Genomic DNA, 21534 nt, shown 5'->3' on the forward strand with positions numbered 1-21534 from the left:
CAGAATACATAAAAAAAACTAACAGCATTGAAAAGAGAGATAGACAGCTCCACAATAATAGTAGGAAACTTCAGCACACCACTTTCTGTGAAGGATAGAACATCCAGAAAGAAGCTCAGTAAAGACACGGAAGATCTATATGCCCCAATCAACCAACTTGACCTCATAGACATATACAGAACACTCCACCCAACAGCAGCCAAGTACACTTTCTTTTCCAATGCACGAGGAATATTCTCCAGAATAGATCACATATTAGGCCATAAAGCAAGCCTTAGCAGAGTCCAAAACATCGAAATATTACAAAAACAGCTTTTCTGACTGTAAAGCCATAAATGTAGAAAGCAATAATAGAGAAAGGAAGGAAAAAAAAAAATAAAAAATATGGTAACTGAACAAAACTTGCTCAAAAACTACTGGGTTATAGAAGATGCAAAGGATGGAATAAAGAAATTCATAGAATCCAATGAGAATTAAGACAGTTCTTACCAGAACCTTTGGGACACAACAAAAGCAGTGGTCAAAGGGCAGTTCATAGTAATAAATGCACACATCCAAAAAGAAGAAAGGGCCAGAATCAAAGAATTATCCCTTCAACTCGAACAAATAGGAAAAAGAACAGCAAAAGAAGCCCTCAGGCTCCAAAAGAAAGCAAATAATAAAAATTAGAGCAGAAATAGAGAGTAGAAAAACAGTTAACAAGACCAAAGCTGGTTCTTTGAAAAGATCAACAAAATCCATGAACCACTGGCCAAATTGACAAAACAAAAACAGGAGAGGAAGCAAATAACCTGAATAAGAAATGTGGTGGACGATATCACAGCAGACCCAAGTGAAATTAAAAGAATCATAACAGGACACTATGAAAGATTGCACTCTAACAAATTTGGAAATGCAGAGGGAATGGAAAAATTTCTAGAAACTCAATACCTACCTAAACTAACACAAACAGATGTACAGCAATTAATAAACCTATGACAAAAGGAGAAATTGAAAAGGTAATTTTAAAACTCCCAACAAAAAAAAGCCCTGGCCCTGATGGCTTCATTGGGGAATTCTACCAAACTTTCAGAGAAGAGTTAACATCACTACTACTAAAGATATTTCAGAGCATAGAAAAGGATGGAATACCCCCAAACTCATAACCCTGATACCAAAACCAGGCAAAGACACTACAAAAAAAAATTACTAATATCCCTCATGAACTTACACAGAAAAATCCTCAGCAAAATCATAGCCAATAGAATTCAACAGCATACCAAAAACACAATTTACCATGAGCAAGTGGGATTCGTACCAGGTATGCAGAGATGGTTCAACGTTAGAGAAATATTGATATAATCCACCACATAAATAAATACAAAAAAGACAAGAACCAAGTGATCTTATCAATTGATGCAGAAAAGGCATTTGACAAAGTCTGACACCTATTCATGATAAAAACTCCCAGCAAAATAGGAATAGAAGCAAAATTCCTGAACATAGTAAAGGGCATTTATACAGAAGTAAGAGCCAACATCATCCTAAATGGAGAGAGTCTGAAAGCATTCCCCTTGAGATCAGAAACCAGACAAGGATGCCCTTTATTACCACTCTTATTCAGCATTGTGCTGGAGTTCCTAGCCAGAGCAATTAGGCTACAAAAAAAAATAAACGGGATTGAAATTGGTAAGGAAGAAGTAAAAGTATCTCTGTTAGCAGATTATGTGATCTTATACACAGAAAACCCTAAAGAATCTGCAAAAAAACTACTCGAACTAATAGAAGATTTCAGCAAAGTATCAGGAAACAAGATAAACATACAGAAGTCAGTTGGATTCCTCTACATCAACAAAGAGAACATTGAAGAGGAAATCACCAAATCAGTACCATTTACAATAGCCCCCAAGAAGATAAAATACTTAGGGATAAATCTTACTAGAGATGTAAAATACCTGTACAAAGAAAACTATAAGACACTACTGCAAGAAACCAAGAGCGACCTACATAAGTGAAAAAACATACCTTACTCATGGTTGGGAAGACAACATTGTGAAAATGTCAGTTCTACCCAAAGCGATCTATAGATACAATGCAATCCTGATCCAAATTCCAGTGACATTTTGTAATGAGATGGAGAAACAAATCACCCACTGCGTATGGAAAGGGAAGAGGCCCCAGATAAGTAAATACTACTGAAAAAGAAGAACAAGGTGGGACTTTAAAATCTATTATACCGCCATAGTAGTCAAAACAGCCTCGTACTGGTATAACAACATATACATAGACCAACGGAACAGAATTGAGAATCCAGACATAAATTCATCCACCTACGAGTAGCTGATATTTGACAAAGGCCCAAAATCCACTAAATGGCGAGAAGATTGTCTCTTCAACAAATGGTGCTGGCATAACTGAATAGCCATCTGCAGCAAGATGAAACAAGACCCATACCTCACACCATGCACAAAAACTAACTCAAAATGCATCAAAAACCTGAATATAAAATCTAAAACGATAAAGATCATGGAAGAAAAAATAGGGACAACGCTAGGAGCCTTAATACATGGCATATATAGCATACAAAACGTTACTAACAATTTACAAACACCAGAAGGGAAACTAGATAACTGGGAGTGCCTAAAAATTAAACACACATGCTTATCCGAAGACTTCACCAAAAGAGTGAAAGGACAACCTACAGGCTGGGCATGAATTTTTTAATATGACAAATCTGATAAGCGTCTGATCTCTAAAATATACAATACACTGCAAAACCTCAACAACAAAAAGACAAATAATCCAATTAAAAAATGGGGAAAGGATACGAACAGACACTTAAGCAAAGGAGACATTCAGGTGGCTAACAGATACATGAGGAAATGCTCACGATCAGTAGCCATTAGAGAAACGCAAATGAAAACTACAATCTTACCATCTTACCTCAAAAAGGCTGACATTAATCAAAAAAACAATAAATGTTGGAGAGGTTGTGGAGAGATTGGAATACTTATACACTGCTGGTGGGAATGTCAAATGGTACTACTTTGGAAATGGATTGGGTGCTTCCTTTAAAAGCTAGAAATAGAACTACCATAACATCCAGCAATCCCATGCCTTGGAATATATCCTAGAGAAATAAGATCATGTACACAAACAGATATATGCACACCCATGCTCATTGCAGTGCTGTTTACAATGGTAAAATGATGGAAGCAACCAAGGTTCCCATCAATGGATGAATGGATAAATAAATTGTGGTATATTCACGCAATGGAATATGACACAACAATAAATAACAACGGTGAGTCCGTGCAACATCTCATAACATGGAGGAATCTGGAAGGCATTATGCTAAGTAAAGTCATCGCAAAAGGACAAATATTGTATGAGACCACTATTATTACTATTATTAGAACTCAAGAAATGGTTAAAACACAGAACAAAACATTCTTTATGGTTACGAGCGTGAGGAGGGAGGAAGAGGGAGGGGTGTTCACTAACTAGACAGTAGACGAATTATTTTAGGTGAAGTGAGGGACAATACACAATACAGGGGAAGTCAGCACAACTGGACTAATCCAAAAGCTAAGAAGTTTCCTGAATACAGCCAAACACTTTGAGGAACAGAGTAGCAGGGGCAGGGGTTTGGGGACCATGGTTTCAGGTGACATCTAGGTCAATTGGCATAACAAAGTGTTTTAAGAAAATGTTCTCAGAAGAACGAGATGGTGCCTGGCTACAACCGATGACTGCCCTGATAGGTAACACAACAGAGAACCCCTGAGGGAGCAGGAAATCAGTGGGATGAAGACCCCAAATTCTTATAAAAAGACCAGACTTAATGTTCTAACTGAGACTGGAAGGACCCCAGTGATCATGGCCCCCAGACCTTCTGTTGGCCCAGGACAGGAACCATTCCCGAATAGAACTCTTCAGACATGGATTGGACTGGACAATGGGTTGGAGGGGGATGCTGGTGAGGAGTGAGCTTCTTGGATCAGGTGGACACTTGAGACTATGTTGGCATCTCCTGCCTGGAGGGGAGATGAGAGGGTAGAGGGGGTTAGAAGCTGGCAAAATGGACATGAAAAGAGAGAGTGGAGGGAGAAAGCAGGCTGTCTCATTAGGGGGAGAGTAATTGGGAGTATGTAGCAAGGTGTGTATAAGTTTTTATGTGAGAGACTGACTTGATTTGTAAACTTCACTTAAGCACAATAAAAGTTATATTAAAAAAAGGAAAATGTTCTGCATCCTACTTTGGTGAGTGGTGCCTGCGGGCTTAAAAGCTAGCAAGTGGCCGTCTAAGATGCATCAATTGGTCTCAACTCACCTGGGGCAAAGGAGAATGAAGAACACCAAAGACACAAAGAAAATATGACCCCAGGAGTAAGAAAGAAAGAACACCAAGGACACAAAGAAAATATCAGCCCAAGTGACTTCATCAGCTTGAAACTGGAAGAATTAGACGGTGCCAAGCTACTACCAGTGACTGCTTTGACAGGGAATACAACAGAGAATCCGTGGTGGAACAGGAGAAAAGTGGGATTCAGACCTCAAATTCCAGTGAAAACAACAGACTTAATGGTCTGACTGAGACTGGAGGGACCCCAGAGATCATGGCCCCCAGAATCTCTATTAGCCCAAAACTGAAATCATTCCTGAAGGCAACTCTTCAGAGAAAGATTATTCTGGCCTATAAGACATAAATGATACTGGCAAGGAGTGTACTTCTTAGCTCCAGTAGACACATGAGACTATGTGGGTAGCTTCTGTCTGGAGACAAGATGAGTCAGAGAGGAACAGGATGAATAGAAGGAGTGTGCTGTCACATTGTGGGGAGAACAACTAGGTCCACATAACAATGTGGGTATAAGTTTTTGTATGAGAAACTGGCTTGAATTGTAAACTTTCACTTAAATCAGAATAAGAAGAAAAAAAAAATTCACCAGCAGCTCCTTGGAAACCCTATGGGAGAGTTACAGCTCAGTCCTATAGGGTCACTATGAATTGGAATCGTGTTGATGGGAATGGTTTTGGGGTTAGTACTTGGTTTTTGTACTTAACCCAGAATACGCTCAAGATATTTTAGAAAATATTTAAAAAATAGTTTTGACCACTTCATAATCATATGTATACCTTTATTTAACCTTTCTCCTGTATTAATACTGTTTGTATTTTTGCTATAATAATGTTGCAGTACACATTTTTACCTGCAACTTTTATCAGTGCTTTGACTAGTTCCTTGGGATGCAATCACAGAGGCGAAATTACTGGAGCACAGAATATAGACAACACAATTATTAATCCTTTTTGCCAGATTTTTATTATTTAAAAATTGTATTTTTATTGAATTAGAGAGACTAGCTATTCATCCCAGAAAATTTGGAAAGCAGAAAAGCAAAACAGAAGGAGAATTGGGAAGAAATTGCTAATAATCCTGACACCTAAAGATGACTTCATTTAAGATTTTTATTTACAGACTTTTAGGCTTTTTAGATGTATTATATATTTTACCAAAGAAGATCCTTTTGTTTTCTAAAATGCTCTTTTTTCACTTAGTAGTATATTGTTAAATTGTCTATGTTTGTCATTAGGCAGTCTCCTACAATTATATTTTACTACCTATTATTAAAATAATAAGCACTTGGCTGCTATCCAAAAGGTCAGGTTAGCCACTGCTAACCAGTAGCTTCACAGGAGAAAAGACCTGTCCCCACAAAGATATACATCCTAGAAAGCTCTTTGGGGCAGTTTTTCTCTGTCATATAGGGTGGCTGTGAGTCGGAATCTACTCCATGGCACACAATTATTAAAATAATGCCTCTGTACAATGCATTTAACTGATCCCCTCTTGGTGGACCTTTAGTTTGTTTGCAGTGTGTAATTATCATGAAAAGTTCTAGGATAAGAGCTGTTTGCCTCTTAGACACATCTGCTGTGATTGCACTAAGACAGATTCCCAGAAGGACAGTTGCTAGTTCAAAGTGTATGAATATTTTTAAAGACTTGCCACATTGCCTTCTGACAGGTTGGCAGAATTTACATTCTCATCAGTTTTACATTCCAGCAAAAGGAGATACGAAAGTGAAGAGAGACTATAAAACATTGCAGGTCATTCACCTTAAAATTAGCCAAATCACCTTTCAGAAAACCTGTGCCTATTTGTTTATCTTTTGGAGGTATCTGTTTTAAGTGTTGTTCAGCAGTCTCCTTGAAGGAGAGATGTATTCATAAGCCTATTCTAAAACAGGAAGAGCTGAATATGGAGTGTGTCTTAGGCTGGGCTGTCTAGAGAAGCAAAACCAGTGAAACAGTTTTAGAGAGAGAGAGAGATCTATCTCAAGGAAATGGCCCTCTTGGGGTTATGGAGGGTAGCAAGTCCCAAATCTGTGGTTTAGGCATCAGGCTGGAGGCTTCTTCTGACTCACATGGTTTCAGGGATCAGACAACAAGCTGCTGGCTCACAGGGCTGCGGAAGCTGGCGAATCCCAGTATTGGCAGGTCAGATGATGATGAGGCAGATGCAGGATCCAAAGCAACAGTGAGTTTGCCAGAGTGTTCATATATATTGGATGTAGGTCACACTCTCAAGGAAACCTCACTTGCATCAGATACTTGTGTAAGGTGGTGACTCGAGTAAGGCTGTGACGAGTAAGCCTGTGACTTGAGTAAAGCTGTGACTTGAGTTGCGCCGTTAAGGGTGTGACTTAGGATGAACCCACGCTAATCCTGCCTCATTAACATATAGAAGTTTAGAATGGAGGACAATTATAGTAGATTCCAAAACACAATACTGGAAATCATGGCCTAGCCAAGTTGACACATAACATTTACCATCACAGAGCGGTTAAATGGTTTTCTTAAGCTCTCACAGAAAGTGAAAGAGAAGGCTCTTATTAGTTGCTGAATCTTCTGATCACATGCTTACCTGGCTTCAATTAAATTTTATTATTTTTCTGTCACTACTTGTTTTCAAAAAAGTCGTGGTGTTTTCTCTTCCAGTCCCTTCAGCGGCTGCACAGGACACGTGGTCTTGGGAGCAGTACCTGACAGCACAGAAGGCTATTATAGCAGCACCTGTGGAACTGTTTTCTAAGGTGAGCCACTGAAGGTGTTATATTTTTATGAGGAAGGAGCACTTAAGAAATTTAGGCAAAAATGAGCTCATTTGCCTAGATAGCTTACCAAATTAATGGAGTTTGTGCATATTCTTGGAAAACTACATAGGAAAGATGACCAGAGCCTTAGTATTGAAGAGTGTGGACTCTGGAGTGGGTGTAGGATCCAGAGCAACTGTCTAAATTGAAACTCAGTGCCACTGCCTGCCTGTGCTGTCCCTGCCTCAGTTTCCTCCTCTGTAAAGTAGGGAAATACTATACCTACCTCCTTGAGTTGTTGGAGGACTAAGTTATGCATATAAAGGAGTTAGAATGCAACATGCTCAGTAATTGTTAGTGTTTGTTTTTATTAGCTAATGTTTCTCAATTGGAAACCCTGGTGGAGTTATGGTTAAGTGCTATGGCTGTTAACCAAAGGGTCAGCAGTTCAAATCCACCAGGCACTCCTTGGAAACTATGGGACAGTTCTACTCTGTCATGTAGTGTCGCTATGTGTTTGAATTGACTCAATGGCAAAGAGTTTGGTTTTTTTGGAATGTTACTCATGCATATCCCTCTTAAGACCAGGTTAGAGGGATCTCTTTGATGTGTTGTATGGAAGTGATGGGTCAAACAAGACGTTGGAGGAGACAGTGAAATCCCTACAACATTCTGTCCATGACTGTGGAGATATACAGAACAGCCCACGTCAACTGTTTGACCAAGGAGTCAGGAACTCGGGGCTACAGGGGCCATCTTTACCCAAGAACCATGCCCTCTGCTGCCCTTTCTGTTCTTCTTGGTTTATGTTTTCGGTATTTAAGGGAACACTGATATGACAAGTTGCATCACAGTTGCATCATCATATTTAAGCATTTTAACCGGGAGTAACCCATTGCCACCGAGTTGATTCTAACTCATAGCAACCCTATAGGACAGAGAAGAACTGCCCCACAGGGTTTCCAAAGATCGGCTGGTGGATTCCAACTGCTGACCTTTTGGTTAGTAGCTGAGCACTTAACCATTGTGTCACCAGGGCTCCTTTAACCAGAAGTAGGAAGCTGCAGATAGATATGTAGTTATATCAGCACCATTTGTTGAAGAGACTGTCTTCTCCCCATTTAACAGACTTCGGGCCTTTGCCAAATATCAGTTGCTCAGAGGTGGATGTATTTATGTCTGGATTCTCAACTCTGTTCCATTGGCCTATTTATCTGTTGTTGTGCCTACTGTACCAGGCTGTTTTGACTACTGTGGCAGTATGATAGGTTCTAAAATCAGGTACTGTGAGGCCTGCCACTTTGTTCTTTTTCAGTAATGCTTTACTTATCTGGGGCCTCTTTCCCTTCCATATGAAGTTGGTGATTTGTTTCTCCATCTCATTGAAAAATGCCATGGGAATTTGGATCCAGATTGCAATGTATCTGTAGTTTTTTTACGCATTCTGCCACTCTCTGTTTCTTTACTGGTGCATTTAGTCCATTTACATTCAGTGTAATTATTGATAGGTATAAGTTTATATTTTTTTTTTATAAGTTTATAAGTTTAGTGATGTCATTTTTGTGTGTGTGTGTTGTTGACAGTTTCTTTGTTCCACTAAATTTTCTTTGCTGAGTTGTTTCTCTTTATGTATTTTCTTTTCATCTTTTTTCATTATTGTTGATTTTGTACTTGCTGAGCCTTTATGTTTTTCTTGTTTTTTATTGTGATGTGTAGGCTTGTTAGTTTCCTTTGTGGTTACGTTAATATTTACCCTTCTTTTTCTAAGTTGAAACCAGTCTTTTATTTCTATATATCCCCTTGACTTACTCTCCATATGAAAGTTCTATGACTACATTTTTTAGTCCCTCTTTTTTGTTTTAATGTCATCTTTTACATAATGACATCTTTGTTTCCCTGTTTTGAGCATTGTAGCTTTGATTTATTTTTGTTGTTTCTCTATGTGGTTACCTGGTTGCTCTGTCCTGTGTTCTAGTCTTGGGTTGTTACCTGATGTTATTGTCTTTCTAACCGGAGGGCTACCTTTAGTGTTTTTGTAAGTTTGGTTTGGTTTTTGCAAATTCCTAAACTTTTATTTGGAAGTGTCCTAATTTTTCTGTCATATTTGAGATACAGTTTTGCTGGATATGCAATTCTTGGCTGGCAATTTTTTTTTCCTTCAAGGCTTTATATATGTCATACCATTGCCTTCTTACCTGCATGGTTTCTGCTTAGTCTTACTGACTCTTCTTTGTAAGTGACTTTTTGTTTATCCCTAGCCTCTCTTAAAATTGTGTCTTAATCTTTGGTTTTGGCAAGTTTGATTATAATATGTCCTGGTGACTTTCTTTTGGGATCTACCTTGTGTGGGGTTCGATGAGCATCTTGGATAGATATCTTCTCATCTTTCATGATTTATCAGGGATGTTTTCTGCCAACAGATCTTCAACAATTCTCTCTGCATTTTCTGTTATCCACCTCTATTTTGGTACTCCAGTCACTGGTAGGTTATCTGTCTTGTTAGAACCCCACATAATTCTCAGAGTTTCTTCATTTTTTAAAAACTCTTCTATCTGATTTTTCTTCAAATATGTTGGTACCAAGTGATTTATCTGCAGTCTCACTAATTCTGAGTTCTAGTGCCTGAATTCTGCTGTCATGACTTCCTATTGAGTTGTCTAATTCTGAAATTTTATTGTAAATCTTCTGAATTTCTGTTTGCTGTCTCTATATGGATTCTTGCAGCCTATTCAGTTTGTCATTGTGCTCTTGTATAATCTGTCTAAGTTCCTCTAATACTTTGTTTGTGTGCTGTTTGGCATGTTCTGTGTTTTGCTTGATCTCCTTCCTGATGTCTTGAAGAGTTCTATATATTAATCTTTTGTATTCTACCTCCTGTAATTCTAGGAAGTTATCTTCATCCAGAAGATTTCTTGATTCTTTGTTTTGGGAGCTTGCTGAAGGCGTTGTTGTCTGCCTCTTTTTGTGATTTGAGATTGACTGTTGTCTCCGAGCCATCGATAAGTTATTGTGCTTATTTATGTTTGCTTACTGTGTCCTAACTTCTTGTTTTGTTTTGATATGCCCAAATAGGCTGCTTGAGTGAACTAGTTTGATTATTGGCATGTTTGAAGCTCTAACATCTTGTCACCAGGTGATTAGAGCTGTTACTAGGTATGTGAGCCCAGGAGTCTGTTCACTTATTTTTTCTGGATTTAGCTTAGGTGTCCAGGTAGTTAGTCACCAAGTGTGTGGTGCAGAATCTCATGTACAGTCCTAGATGAGCAGAGGTGATTGGTATAGGCACAGGTATCTGGCTGCAGTAGGGGGTCATGCGCTGAGCAAGGCAGGGGGCTGAGAACCACTCCTGAGTGTCTGTGAGGAAAGTGTGTCCCTGTTCCCTAGAGCACATAGGTGGGCGGGTTATGCAGCTGGACTATGGGCACCCAATACTGTTTGATGTAAGGACTGGGAGGCTGCACTTATTCTTGGGCCCCTGTTGCAGGTGGCTAGGTATCATGATCTGTCCTCAGGCCCCCGATGTGGGTATGTGAGGACCCTGCTTAATAGGCAGAGTGGTGTCAAATGTCATAAACCTGCCTCTCCACCATGTGGCTGGAACAGTTGAAGTTGGACTTCAGGTATATACCCTGTTGTACTGTGTTAATAAGGGCCTACGCTGTTCAAATGGGCCCATACAAGTCTATGCAGGGATGAAAGGCATTCAAAGTCTGTGGACTCCTTATGTCTGTGCCTAGGCAAAGGAGCTGTTTCTGCCTTGAGTTCCCAGCTTAGGGGAGCTGGCAGATTATTTTCCCCCCGTTTGTTAATTCGTTCCCTCTCTAAGGCTGGGATAATAGCTGAGGATGCATCCAGGGTCCATCTTCCAGCCCAGGGGATGCAGCCACCTGGGACCCAGTGCAGAGCAGGAAGGGAGCAGATAAGCAGGAGATACGTTTTTCCCAAAGAGGTATTTTTGAATCTGTGCAGTAGGTTAAATGCAGGTACTTATCTTTTGCTGATTGAGGGCCGCTTCTGGTTTGTCGTGGAGGGTTGAGCAGACTCTCTGCCGCATGTTCTTTCCTGATGTTGAAAACGCGTCCTGAACGACACTGCTTTTCTCACTGTGCTTGTGCCAGTAGAATCGGCCTGCAGGATGCCAGTTCCCACCAGGTCAGGTCTGGCAACTCCTTGCTCTTCTGAACCATTTCTCCCTCCCCCTGCTGTTCAGTCCAGTTCCTCAACTTTGCCTTTGATGTTCAGGGTTCCTAGCTTGTCATATAAAATTGATTCACTTGTTTTTTCGGGTCTTTATTGTAAGAGGGACTACAGGAAACGTCCAACTACTCTGCCATCTTGTCCCCGCCTCTAGTTTGTGTATATTTTTTAAGGTGAGTGGACCTATTTTAATTGCACACAGGTTCATTCCATATTTACAGGCCTATTTTAAATTTCTTTTTGTATAAGAGAAAGTAAAGTGTTTTATATCTTATGACTTATCTTACCATCAGGTTAGTAAGTATACAAGGACATAAACACCTTTTGTAAACATGGGAAATTTAAAAACATTTTCTCTTCATTACTAGTGAAATATGTCTTTCTTGCTTTGATTTAAACTTCAAAATATTATTTTCCTTTATTTTGAGGTTGGTATGCAATGGGTTGAGTTGTGTCCCCTCCCTCAAAAGGTATGTTCAAGTTCTAACCACTGATAACTGTGAATACGACCTTTTTTGGAAATAGGGTCTTTGAAGATATAATCAGATTAAGGTGAGTTTATACCGGATTTCCAGAAACAAAAAGGAAACCCATTGCTGTCAAGTTGATTCCTACCCGTAGTGACCCTGTAGGACAGAGTAAAACTGCCCCATAGAGTTCCAAGTGGTGCCTGGTGATTTTGAACTGCCGATCTTTTGGTTAGCAGCCGTAATGCTTAACCACTACACCACCAGAGTTTGCATACTGCCTTTCAGTGGGCTCTAAATCCAATATTGGTGTCCTTTTATAAGTAGAGAGAGATTTGGAAACACAGAGGTACACACAGAATAAAGATGACTATGTGAAGATAGAGGTAGAAATTGGAGTAATACAGCCATAAGCCAAGGAATGCCAAGGATGCTGGCAACCACTAGAATCTGGAAGAGGCAAAGTAGGACCCATCCATAGAGGCTTCAGAGTGATCATGGCCCTGCAGCATGTCTAGAACTATGAGAGAATGAATTTCTGTCGTTTGAAGCCATCTACTTTGTGGTACTTTGTTGTAGCAGCCCTAGTGTTCAGATCTTTCCCCTCTTACCTCCCTGCCAGTCCTCTAACCATCGACTGTACCTTCCTAAGCATCGTTTTCACCCTGATACCCACCATATCAAGTCCACACATTTCTTCTTTGCTTTTCAGGCCTGCTGTCTCTGACCCGCCCACAGTTGCGCACGTACACAGAGCTGTGCCCATGCCATCAGGCTGGTTATATGCAGGAGCTCCTGCCTGGGCTGCCTCCTCCTGATTGTTCCGAGTGGTTATCCAAGTTTGAAGGCCTTTGTGTCTATTCTTCCTTTGTAAACCTCACCAGTCCAGGTCCCGCCTCAGGATCCTCCTTTGTGGTGGTTAAGGTTGTGTGTCAACTTGGCTGGACCACGATTCTCAGTGGTTTGGCAGTTATGATGTAGTTTGACAGCTATGTAGTGATGTAATCACCTCCATAATGAGATCTGATGTAATATTATCACCTGCAAGATGAGATCTGCCATGAGCAGCCAATCAGTTGAAAGGGAGTTTCCTCGAGTGTGTGGCCTGCATCCAATATATGTGAACTTCCTGGCAGAGATTGTGGGCATTTGCTCTGCTCTGGATCCTGTAGTTGGCTCCTGTTCATCTGACCTCTGGTTCTTGAGACTCGAGCTTGCAGCTTACCTGCCAGTCTTGGAATTCGTCAGCTTCTGAGCCTGTGAACCAGAGGCCTTCCACCTGACCTGCCAATCTTGGGTTTGCCAGCCCCTGCAGCTACGCGAGTCAGGAGAAGCCTCTAACCTGACCCATAGACTCGGGACTTCCCAGCCTCTACAACTACGTGAACCATTTCCTTGGTATAAATCTCTCTCTTTATGTATATATATATGTATGTATCTGCTTCACTAATTTTGTTTCTCTAGAGACCCCAGCCCTAAGACACCCCTTTTCATGAAGCTGTCCCAGTCCATGACTCAGACCTGTAGACGTGTATATATGAGCAGCTGCCATCTGGTCATCTCACAGTGTGGAGAGGGAGGGGGCAATGTAGGAGCATCATGAAGACCCCATGCAAATGCCTCGTGTCACCTGGCCTTTAGCAGGCCCCAGTCTCCGCTTGCACCAGCCATGGCACTTTGGGAGCAAGTTGCGCCTGCAGCGTCGGGAGGTCTCTGACCTGAGGGTGCACAGCCTGTCTGATTCCAAACACTGTCCTCTCTGTTGACAATGAATGCCACTAAGTTTCATGTCCGTGTTGTCCTGTCACTGGCCTGAAGGCAAGCTCTGCTTTCTCTCCTCACATTCTGTGCTGAATTGTCAGACAGACAGATTAAACATGTGCTTGCCAATAAAAACCATTGTCGTTGATTCAGTTCCGACTCAGCGACACTCTAGGGCAGAGTAGAACTGCCCCGGAGGGTTTCTAAGGAGCGGCTGGTGGATACGAACTGCTGACATTTTGGTTAGCAGCTGAGCTCTTAACCACCGTGCCACCAGGGCTCCACTATGCGCTTAGGGGCCCTGCAAAGCAGGGACATACCCACATTTGTGAAATAATTTGATATTTCAGAAAAAAAAAAAAACCATCATGAGAAAGAATAGAACTCTCTTAGCCTTCTTTAAGCATCTTTCACCATTTAGGATATAGTTTTAACTTGAATTCCATTTTTTTTTAAATACTGTATTTGTTTATTGCTACTGTAACAGATTATCATGAATTTAGTGGCTTAAAACAACACAAATTTATTATCTTTCATTCAGAAGGTCAGACGTATCCACTGGGTTATGCTACACTCCTTCTGTAGGCTCTAGGGGAGAATCTGCTTTCTTGCATTTTCTAGCTTCCAGAGGCCCCGGGCATTACTTGGCTCATGGCCCTGTACCACTTGAACCTCTGCTTCCGTTGTCTCATTTCCTTCTCTGACCATTCCACCACCTCCTCTAAGGACTGCTGTGATTATATTAGGTCCACCTAGATAGATAATCACAACTGCAAAGACTCTTTTGTCATGTAAGGTGGCATATTCACTGGCCTCAGAGATTAGGGCGTGGATATCTTTAAAAAACAAAAAACAACCCATTGCTGTTGAGTTGATTTCTGTCCAACTCATGGTGACCCTGTGTGTTACAGAGTAGACCTGCCCCATAGGGTTTTCCTGGCTGTAATCTTACAGGAGCAGATTGTCAGGTCTTTCTTTCACGGCACCTTGGGTGGGTTCGAACTACCAACATTTAGGTTAGTAGTTGAGTGCAGTCTGTATGCCATTCTGCTGCCGCAGATACATCATCTTTTCATTGCTTAGGTCCTAATCTGTCCCTGCCACAGACCTCACTGGCTTCTCACTGATTGATTTCCTGTCAGATTATTCTGCTGTGACTTCTGCAACACCTTTTCTGTGGCAAAAGAATTTATAAAACATGTTCAATATCTCTATATATCATTGCTTACTTTTTCTGGCCGAAATGCATGCCTGCTTCTCCTTCTTGTCCACTGCTTCCTGAGTGCACACCGTCCACCCTATCATACACCACCTTTCCACGTGTAGGGTGTGCAGGCAGACCCAGCCTTCTCCTCGCTGCCCATACCCATCAACTCTACCATCTTGGAGGCTTATGCAACCTCATTGCTAGCAGTTTTACTCTTTGTTACTTCATTAGATTTGTGTGTTTGTGTGTGTGTGTGTGTTTGCTCACATTGCCAGCCTTCTGGCACCTTCTCACCTTTTCCCCTCCCCCCCGTCATGTTCTCATCTTTGTCACCCCTTTGCCTGTGTGACAGTCTTTCCAACTCTCAGAACTCTGAGCACCTCCACTGCAGGGACCTCTGCGTCCTTTTCAGTGCAGCCCATCTGCCCTCATGGCCATAATGTCTTAAGTCCACCTGGAACCCTCTGCAGTTTTGAACTTTAAATCTTACCAGCTGATCTTGTCCACTGTCCTTCTTGAAAGTTAGCTTACTCCCCGTTCTGCTTGCAATTTAGCTTTCTTTTCTCTTCTAAAGCTTTCCATTTAGAATACAAATACACTCAAGTCTATTCCCTCTTTAAAAAAAAAGAAAAGAAAAAACTGCCCCTTGATTCTGCATTTTTCTCTCTAGATCCTTTCCTTATCTCAGGTCAGCTTCTTGAGACTTTAGACTACATTTTCTCTTCTTGATTTTTTCACCTCTTCCACCTCCAGCCTCTGAAACTTTGCCTTACTCGCACACTGCCTGAAACCACTTGCTTATTCCCAGCCACTCCTTACCAGTCTTCTCAGAGTCCTTTCCTTGCTCTCGGGCTGAGTCTCAAGACCCCCTGTGCAGGGGCTCGCTGGGCTACCAGTCTACCTCCCTAGCATCCGCTGAGATGCAGCAGAGTCCCTGATCATCTCACAGCTCTTTCTTCTGAGCTGCAGACTAGGACCTATAGCAAGGTAGTGACTGCTCACCTGAGGGCACGGTTCTGTCATGCTCAGTACATCGAAAACTCAACTCATCTCAACCTCCGTCTGTAGAGTCTGCGTTTCCATGGATGAGGCTCTGTATCGCGGTACCTGTTCTATGGGTTTATTCCTTCCTCTCCGCTTTGCTCTGTGCTTGTGTGTTTGGCAGTCTTGTCTTCTCAGGTTTCACGTCTTAATTCTTCAGTCACTACTCTCCGCCTTGACCACTGCTGTCTTTATTTAGTAATTAGCCCTAAGTTCATTATACATTATAGCAAAAGCCTCCCAAATGGTCCCTTTCTATCCAGGTTGGCCCTACCTTTAACCTAACCCCACACTGTTGCCAGAGTGACCTCTGTGAAATGTGGGTCTCTCTATCACTTGTATACTTAGGGTTTTGACTGCTGCTTATGCCATTTGGGTGGTCACATGTCTGTATTTTGTCTCTTCAGTGGAATTGTAACCTCCCCAAATATGATGGACTGACTGGGTGTTCTTTTTTTTTTTTTTTAAAATATCCTTCTGCTTTATGGTTCTCTGGGAGAAGTACATTTCTGAGCCCCTATTACTTGATAGATGCTTTTACATCTGCTGCCTCAGTAAGTCCTTCCAGCTCCTTTCCCTCATTTTATAGAAGAAGGACGCCATGGCATACCTGTCTGACTCATATTAATAATACCACCCATTCTCAGAGATTTTTGAGGAATTACATCTGATGTATGTGAAGTGTCTAGCATACCACAGTACCAGACATGTAATTCAATTTATCGAATGCAAGGTATTTTAAAAATGACTCTTCTTTCAGATCATGTAGTCTTTTTCTCTCCCCAGAAGCTTCTTTGTGCCCCCTCTTGGTGGCGCCATGTTCTCAGACCTCTCCCTTCCTTCAGAGCATTAACCAGGGCCCCATCTCTCCACCTTCACCCTTGTGAGGACTTCCCCCTTTGACCACAGCTCCCCCTGTCCTTCACGGAGCATGGCTACCAGTGAGGGTGTTCCTGATGCTCTGAGCTGCGCAGAGCAGTCTGAAAAGCATTCACCATGTAAGCCTCATCTGATGTCTTAATGTTGGCAGATACTGGTACTCTGAAACCTTTGCTTTCTCATTGTGGTGTTATTTCTTCTCCCTCTTGCCTTCAGAGTTAATGGCTGATTAACTTTCTTCATGATGAAAACAGAAACATTTCCTCATTGGAGTCCCCTTTCTCTCTTACCACAAACAAAATTCCTGTATCAACTCTAGTATTTCCACTACTTCTTTCAGGGACGTCTTTGTTTTGGTTGCCCCCTTACACTGTTTTCTTGTCTTTAGTGCCCTCATACCCTGTCCCTCTCCTCCTCTTAAAATCAAGTATAATCTATTATTATTTTGGAAAGAAGTACTTTGTCTTGAACCCTGGTAAGAAAATTCCTGTCATTTATAGGATGGAGGAAAAACAAACAAACCAGTTGTCAAGTCAATTCCAACTCATGGCGACCCCATATGTTACAGAGTAGAACTACTCCATAGGGTTTTCTTGGCTGTAATCTTTATGGAAGTAGATCACCTGACCTTTCTCCTGTAGAACCTCTGGGTGGAATCAAACCATCAATCTTTAGGTTAGTAACCAATTGCAAACTGCCTGTGCCACCCGGGGACCTGTATCTATAGGATGAGGGGGGCAGTGTTTATCTTGTGAGGGGCTGGGAGTAGTTGGGAAACAGACACCTTCCTGGTTTAGCCTCCTAATTGTCCTAGGTGTAAAGACACCTTATTTGAACCCCTTCCTGTCCTCTCTTAGCCTTTCTTACTTGAAGTCCAAGAGAGAGAAATTACTCACTCATACTTTAAATTAAACATTTTCTAAAACACAGGCCTAAATTACATTAAAAAAGTAATTTTTCTAAATATGGTAGTACATTAGATAGAGTCTGAAAAACCTATGTGTGTGTGTGTGCCCATGTCTTTTGTTTGATCAAGTCTGGATTGTATTTAGCTCACAAGTGTACAAAGATGCTCCTATGAAGGATCCTGTTTGGTAGTACAGCTGTGAAACTATGGGACACCTAGAAACTTCCAACCCAAACTCAGCCAGATGTCAAATTTTTGTGCTGTGAACATGCTTAACTAATCATTTTGTAACCAGTAAGAACAGTGCCATAGTTTTAATGTAGATCCTTTTTAGACAATGGAAACCCCGGTGGCGTAGTGGTTAAGTGCTATGGCTACTAACCAAAAGGTCGGCAGTTCAAGTCCGCCAGACGCTCCTTGGAAACTCTATGGGGCAGTTCTGCTGCGACCTGTAGGGTCGCTATGAGTTGGAATTGACTTGATGGCAACGAGTTTGATTTTTGTTCTTTTCTTAGATAATACTGTGAATATGATTGCAAGCCAAGTGACGACCATGGGTACCTTTTTTAGTAGTTATATAAACTATAATGAAAGACCTGTTATGGATTCTGACATACTTAGAATCAATTATAGCCTCAGTTCATTTGCTCTTTTTATTTGTCTGAAGTGTTTGTGTGTTTACCTGTTTTTGTCTTCTGTATGTATTTTGTTGTCCCCAGTAACAGCTCCTACTACACTGGGTTTTAAGGCTTAAATTTTTAAACTTCATTGGTATTTAAAAATTCTCCCCCACAAAAAAAACATCGCTTGAGAGATAAGTGTACCTTAGCTTCAGATGTGTGGTCGGGTTGTAAAATGCAAGGCACAAGGAGGCCAACAGAGTCAGTGTATTTCAAACTAGAGCATAGCCTTATGATACACTCCTTTTCTGTGAAGCCATTAAAGCGGATTGATTTCTGGGGCTCTGAAGAACAGAAAGAATCTCCATTCATATTCATATTCATGTCTCATATCCTCTAATGTGTAAGCTCTGGAGCAAAATTGAGGATGCATCCTGGTCTCGTGGCTCAGATACATTTTCTCTGCTTAATTTACTTCTCTGAAATGATGTGATTCAGAGTGTCAGTGGGCTGTGGAATAGTGAGCAAGTCTAAAGGAGTGGGACCCTGATCAAGGCCGCGCTTCTGTTGGAAGGGCGGGTGGGGACTTAAAGTCTCATCAGGCTGCTTATCTGCAGTGCCAGCTGGAGGTCTGGGGTCCTGTTTAGAGCTATTCTGAAAAGAAGTTAAAAGAAGAAGATGGAGGCATTCAGAATGGGGAGAAGACAGTTTCCAGGGCTCTTCTCCTTTAGTTGAAGAGATTTATATTAGAAGTAGCCTTGTCTTTTTTTCCCCTGGGAGGGCTGAGTCCTTGAGGAGGGGGGAATTTTGGGTTTGTTTTAGAAATTATACTCAGAAGATTCTTGGAACCTACTCGGTGAGGGCCATTGAGTTCTCAGACGACTTCAGAAGTTATTTTAAGTTATCCGTATGCAGTTGTTGATTGTGTGTGTACTATGTGTGTTCTTTTTCATTCTTCATAAAAATATTTGTTTCTCGAAAGCTGCCCAAATCCAGCAGGCTTTCACCCACTCTGATACGTGCTTTCTTTTTGTTTCTAAAACTATAAATCAGCCAGTGGTTACAGTGATTGGAGCTATATATGTGTCTGCATATAAAAATATTTACTGTGCAGCCACACTTTTTACACTCCATAGGTTTTGGGGAAATGAGAATTTTTTCATCTGATATTTTAGAAGAATGGATTCACAGAAGCCAGTAAGAATTATATTTATTAATTAAAGTATACTTTTGTTGTGTCATAAATTCTGTGTTATCTATTTGTAGATGGCTCTTGTTATAATCTTGGCAGCAGTTTGGGATTCTGAGTTCAGAATTAACCTATGGAAAATGTTCAAAATAACAAGGAAGTAGTCTCTAAGATGAGAGTATAAAAATATACAAGCAGCCATCCTTCACTGCCATCTGAACTGAAACATTGCAGCAAGTTATATTTAATTATGTAGGTGATGATTTTCCCCCATTAGCACAAATAGATGGCAAAAATAGGAGTCCCTTTGAAAAAGTAGAATTTAAAGATTGCCTTGCTGCCTCGCCCTTAAAACCATGATGAATAGCTGTTGTAAACTGCCGTGTTCTGTGTATTGAAGTCTAAATAATATGTTAATCAGTGCATACATTATTGACAGTCTCCTTGAAGGACAGTCCTGTATGGCTCTTAATCTTTTTTTTTTTTTTTGGTCTCTAGACCCCTTTGAACACGTAATGAAAGCTATTGAGACTTTCCTTAAAGAAAAGCTTATATTCATTTGCACACAGAATTTTACATACTCTCTAGAAGGTTCTAGAATCCCTGAAGACATTGTAGACCCCCCTCATTATCATGTAATTTGAACTAGGATAGAATAAATATGCATTATTTATGTGATGTGTATGTGTGTGTATTTATATAAATATGTGTGTGTATATATACATATACATATATATATAAACCAAACCAAATCCACTGCTGTCAAGTCGATTCCAACTCATAGCGACCCTATAGGACAGAGTAGAACTGCCCGATTGAATTTCCAAGGAGTGCCTGGCGGATTCGAACTGCCGACCTCTTGGTTAGCAGCCATAGCACTTAACCACTATGTCACCAGGGTTTCCCATATATATAAATATAAATATAAATATAAATATAAATATAAATATAAATATAAATATAAATATAAATATAAATATAAATATAAATATAAATATAAATATAAATATAAATATAAATATACGCACACATACACACACATGCTTATTTTTCCCCTTGAGTTCTCCATCATCTCTGTGATTAAAACAAGAGGAAGCCAGAGAGGTTCTAATATTCTGTATAATTGCAATTGTTTGTTTACGTGAAAATCATAAAGCCTTCTTTAGGAAAAAGCAAGGAAAGAATTTTATATCCTTTTATAATTGGCCAGTGTCCTGAAGTGAATAGACTTTAACCATGAAAAGATTCATTGCAAGATATTCAGCAGACCATTGAGCTATGGTACTATACCAGAAAGTTAAATGTAAGGTACAAAAATGTGTTTGTGAAGTCTGTTATATCAGTAGATATTTTGGTAACATTATAAAAGTAAAAAGTATTACATAATGGAACATTTCTTTCACGTCTAAAACTGGGCATCAGTTTAAAATTCTCTGCCTCCCTTCCTTTCACCCTCTCCCTGCATGGCCGTCATCAAGTATTGCCCATTTTATGTCCTCAGCAGGCCTTGAACCTGGCCCGTCCCCACTTCCCAGCTCTGTGTCTGCATTGGGTGAGGTCTTTGTGGTCACTTGTCAAGGCCATTCTTGTGACATTCTGCAATGTGATATAACTTACTGTGTAGTTATGAGCACAGGCCAGGGTTTGAATTCCAGGTTTTCTATTGACAGCTGTGCAAATGGAGCAATTTGTGAACTTCTCCGAGCCTGTTTCCTCACACGTGAAATGGGGATTGTAATAGCTTCTACTACCTTGGGTTTTAAGGCTGAAATAAGCTGAGCTAGTTTTAGTTGCTGTACATGGCACACAGCAAATTCTCAATTAATGGTAGATACAAAGAGCCCCCTTAACTGTCATTCCTGCTTCTAGGCTTGCTACCTTTCTGATTAATTCTCCACACTGCCACTAATAACGTCTTCCTAAAATGTAAGAGTGGCTCTTTCTCCCCATTGCCTAAAACATTTTATTGGTGCTTCATTGACTAAAAATAAAGTAGAAGTTTTTTAGCAAGGCGTACAAGGCTTCTCTTAGCCTGTGTCTTGCCTACTTGCCTAGCGTCTTCATCACCTGATCATGTGAGTGTGCTTTTAAATTACAATGCCATTTAAAAGTCTAACGAGAAAAAGGTGAACCACTCAAAATAATTTGATGTGTATACTTTCAGATCTCTATATCTGTGGTTCTATA

General features: G+C 40.7%; 1 protein-coding gene across 1 annotated transcript in view; it reads left to right on the forward strand.

The window, feature by feature from the left end:
* The first annotated feature begins 3252 nt into the window (after positions 1–3252).
* The window catches only part of L3MBTL4 (L3MBTL histone methyl-lysine binding protein 4), a 547866-nt gene continuing 529584 nt past the window's right edge, over positions 3253–21534 (forward strand). The window contains 2 exon segments of the mRNA XM_010587124.3: positions 3253–3283; positions 6985–7079. Coding sequence (XP_010585426.1) covers positions 3253–3283; positions 6985–7079 — 126 coding nt within the window.

The sequence above is a fragment of the Loxodonta africana genome, chromosome 11, assembly GCF_030014295.1.
Source record: "Loxodonta africana isolate mLoxAfr1 chromosome 11, mLoxAfr1.hap2, whole genome shotgun sequence".
Classification (NCBI taxonomy): domain Eukaryota; kingdom Metazoa; phylum Chordata; class Mammalia; order Proboscidea; family Elephantidae; genus Loxodonta; species Loxodonta africana.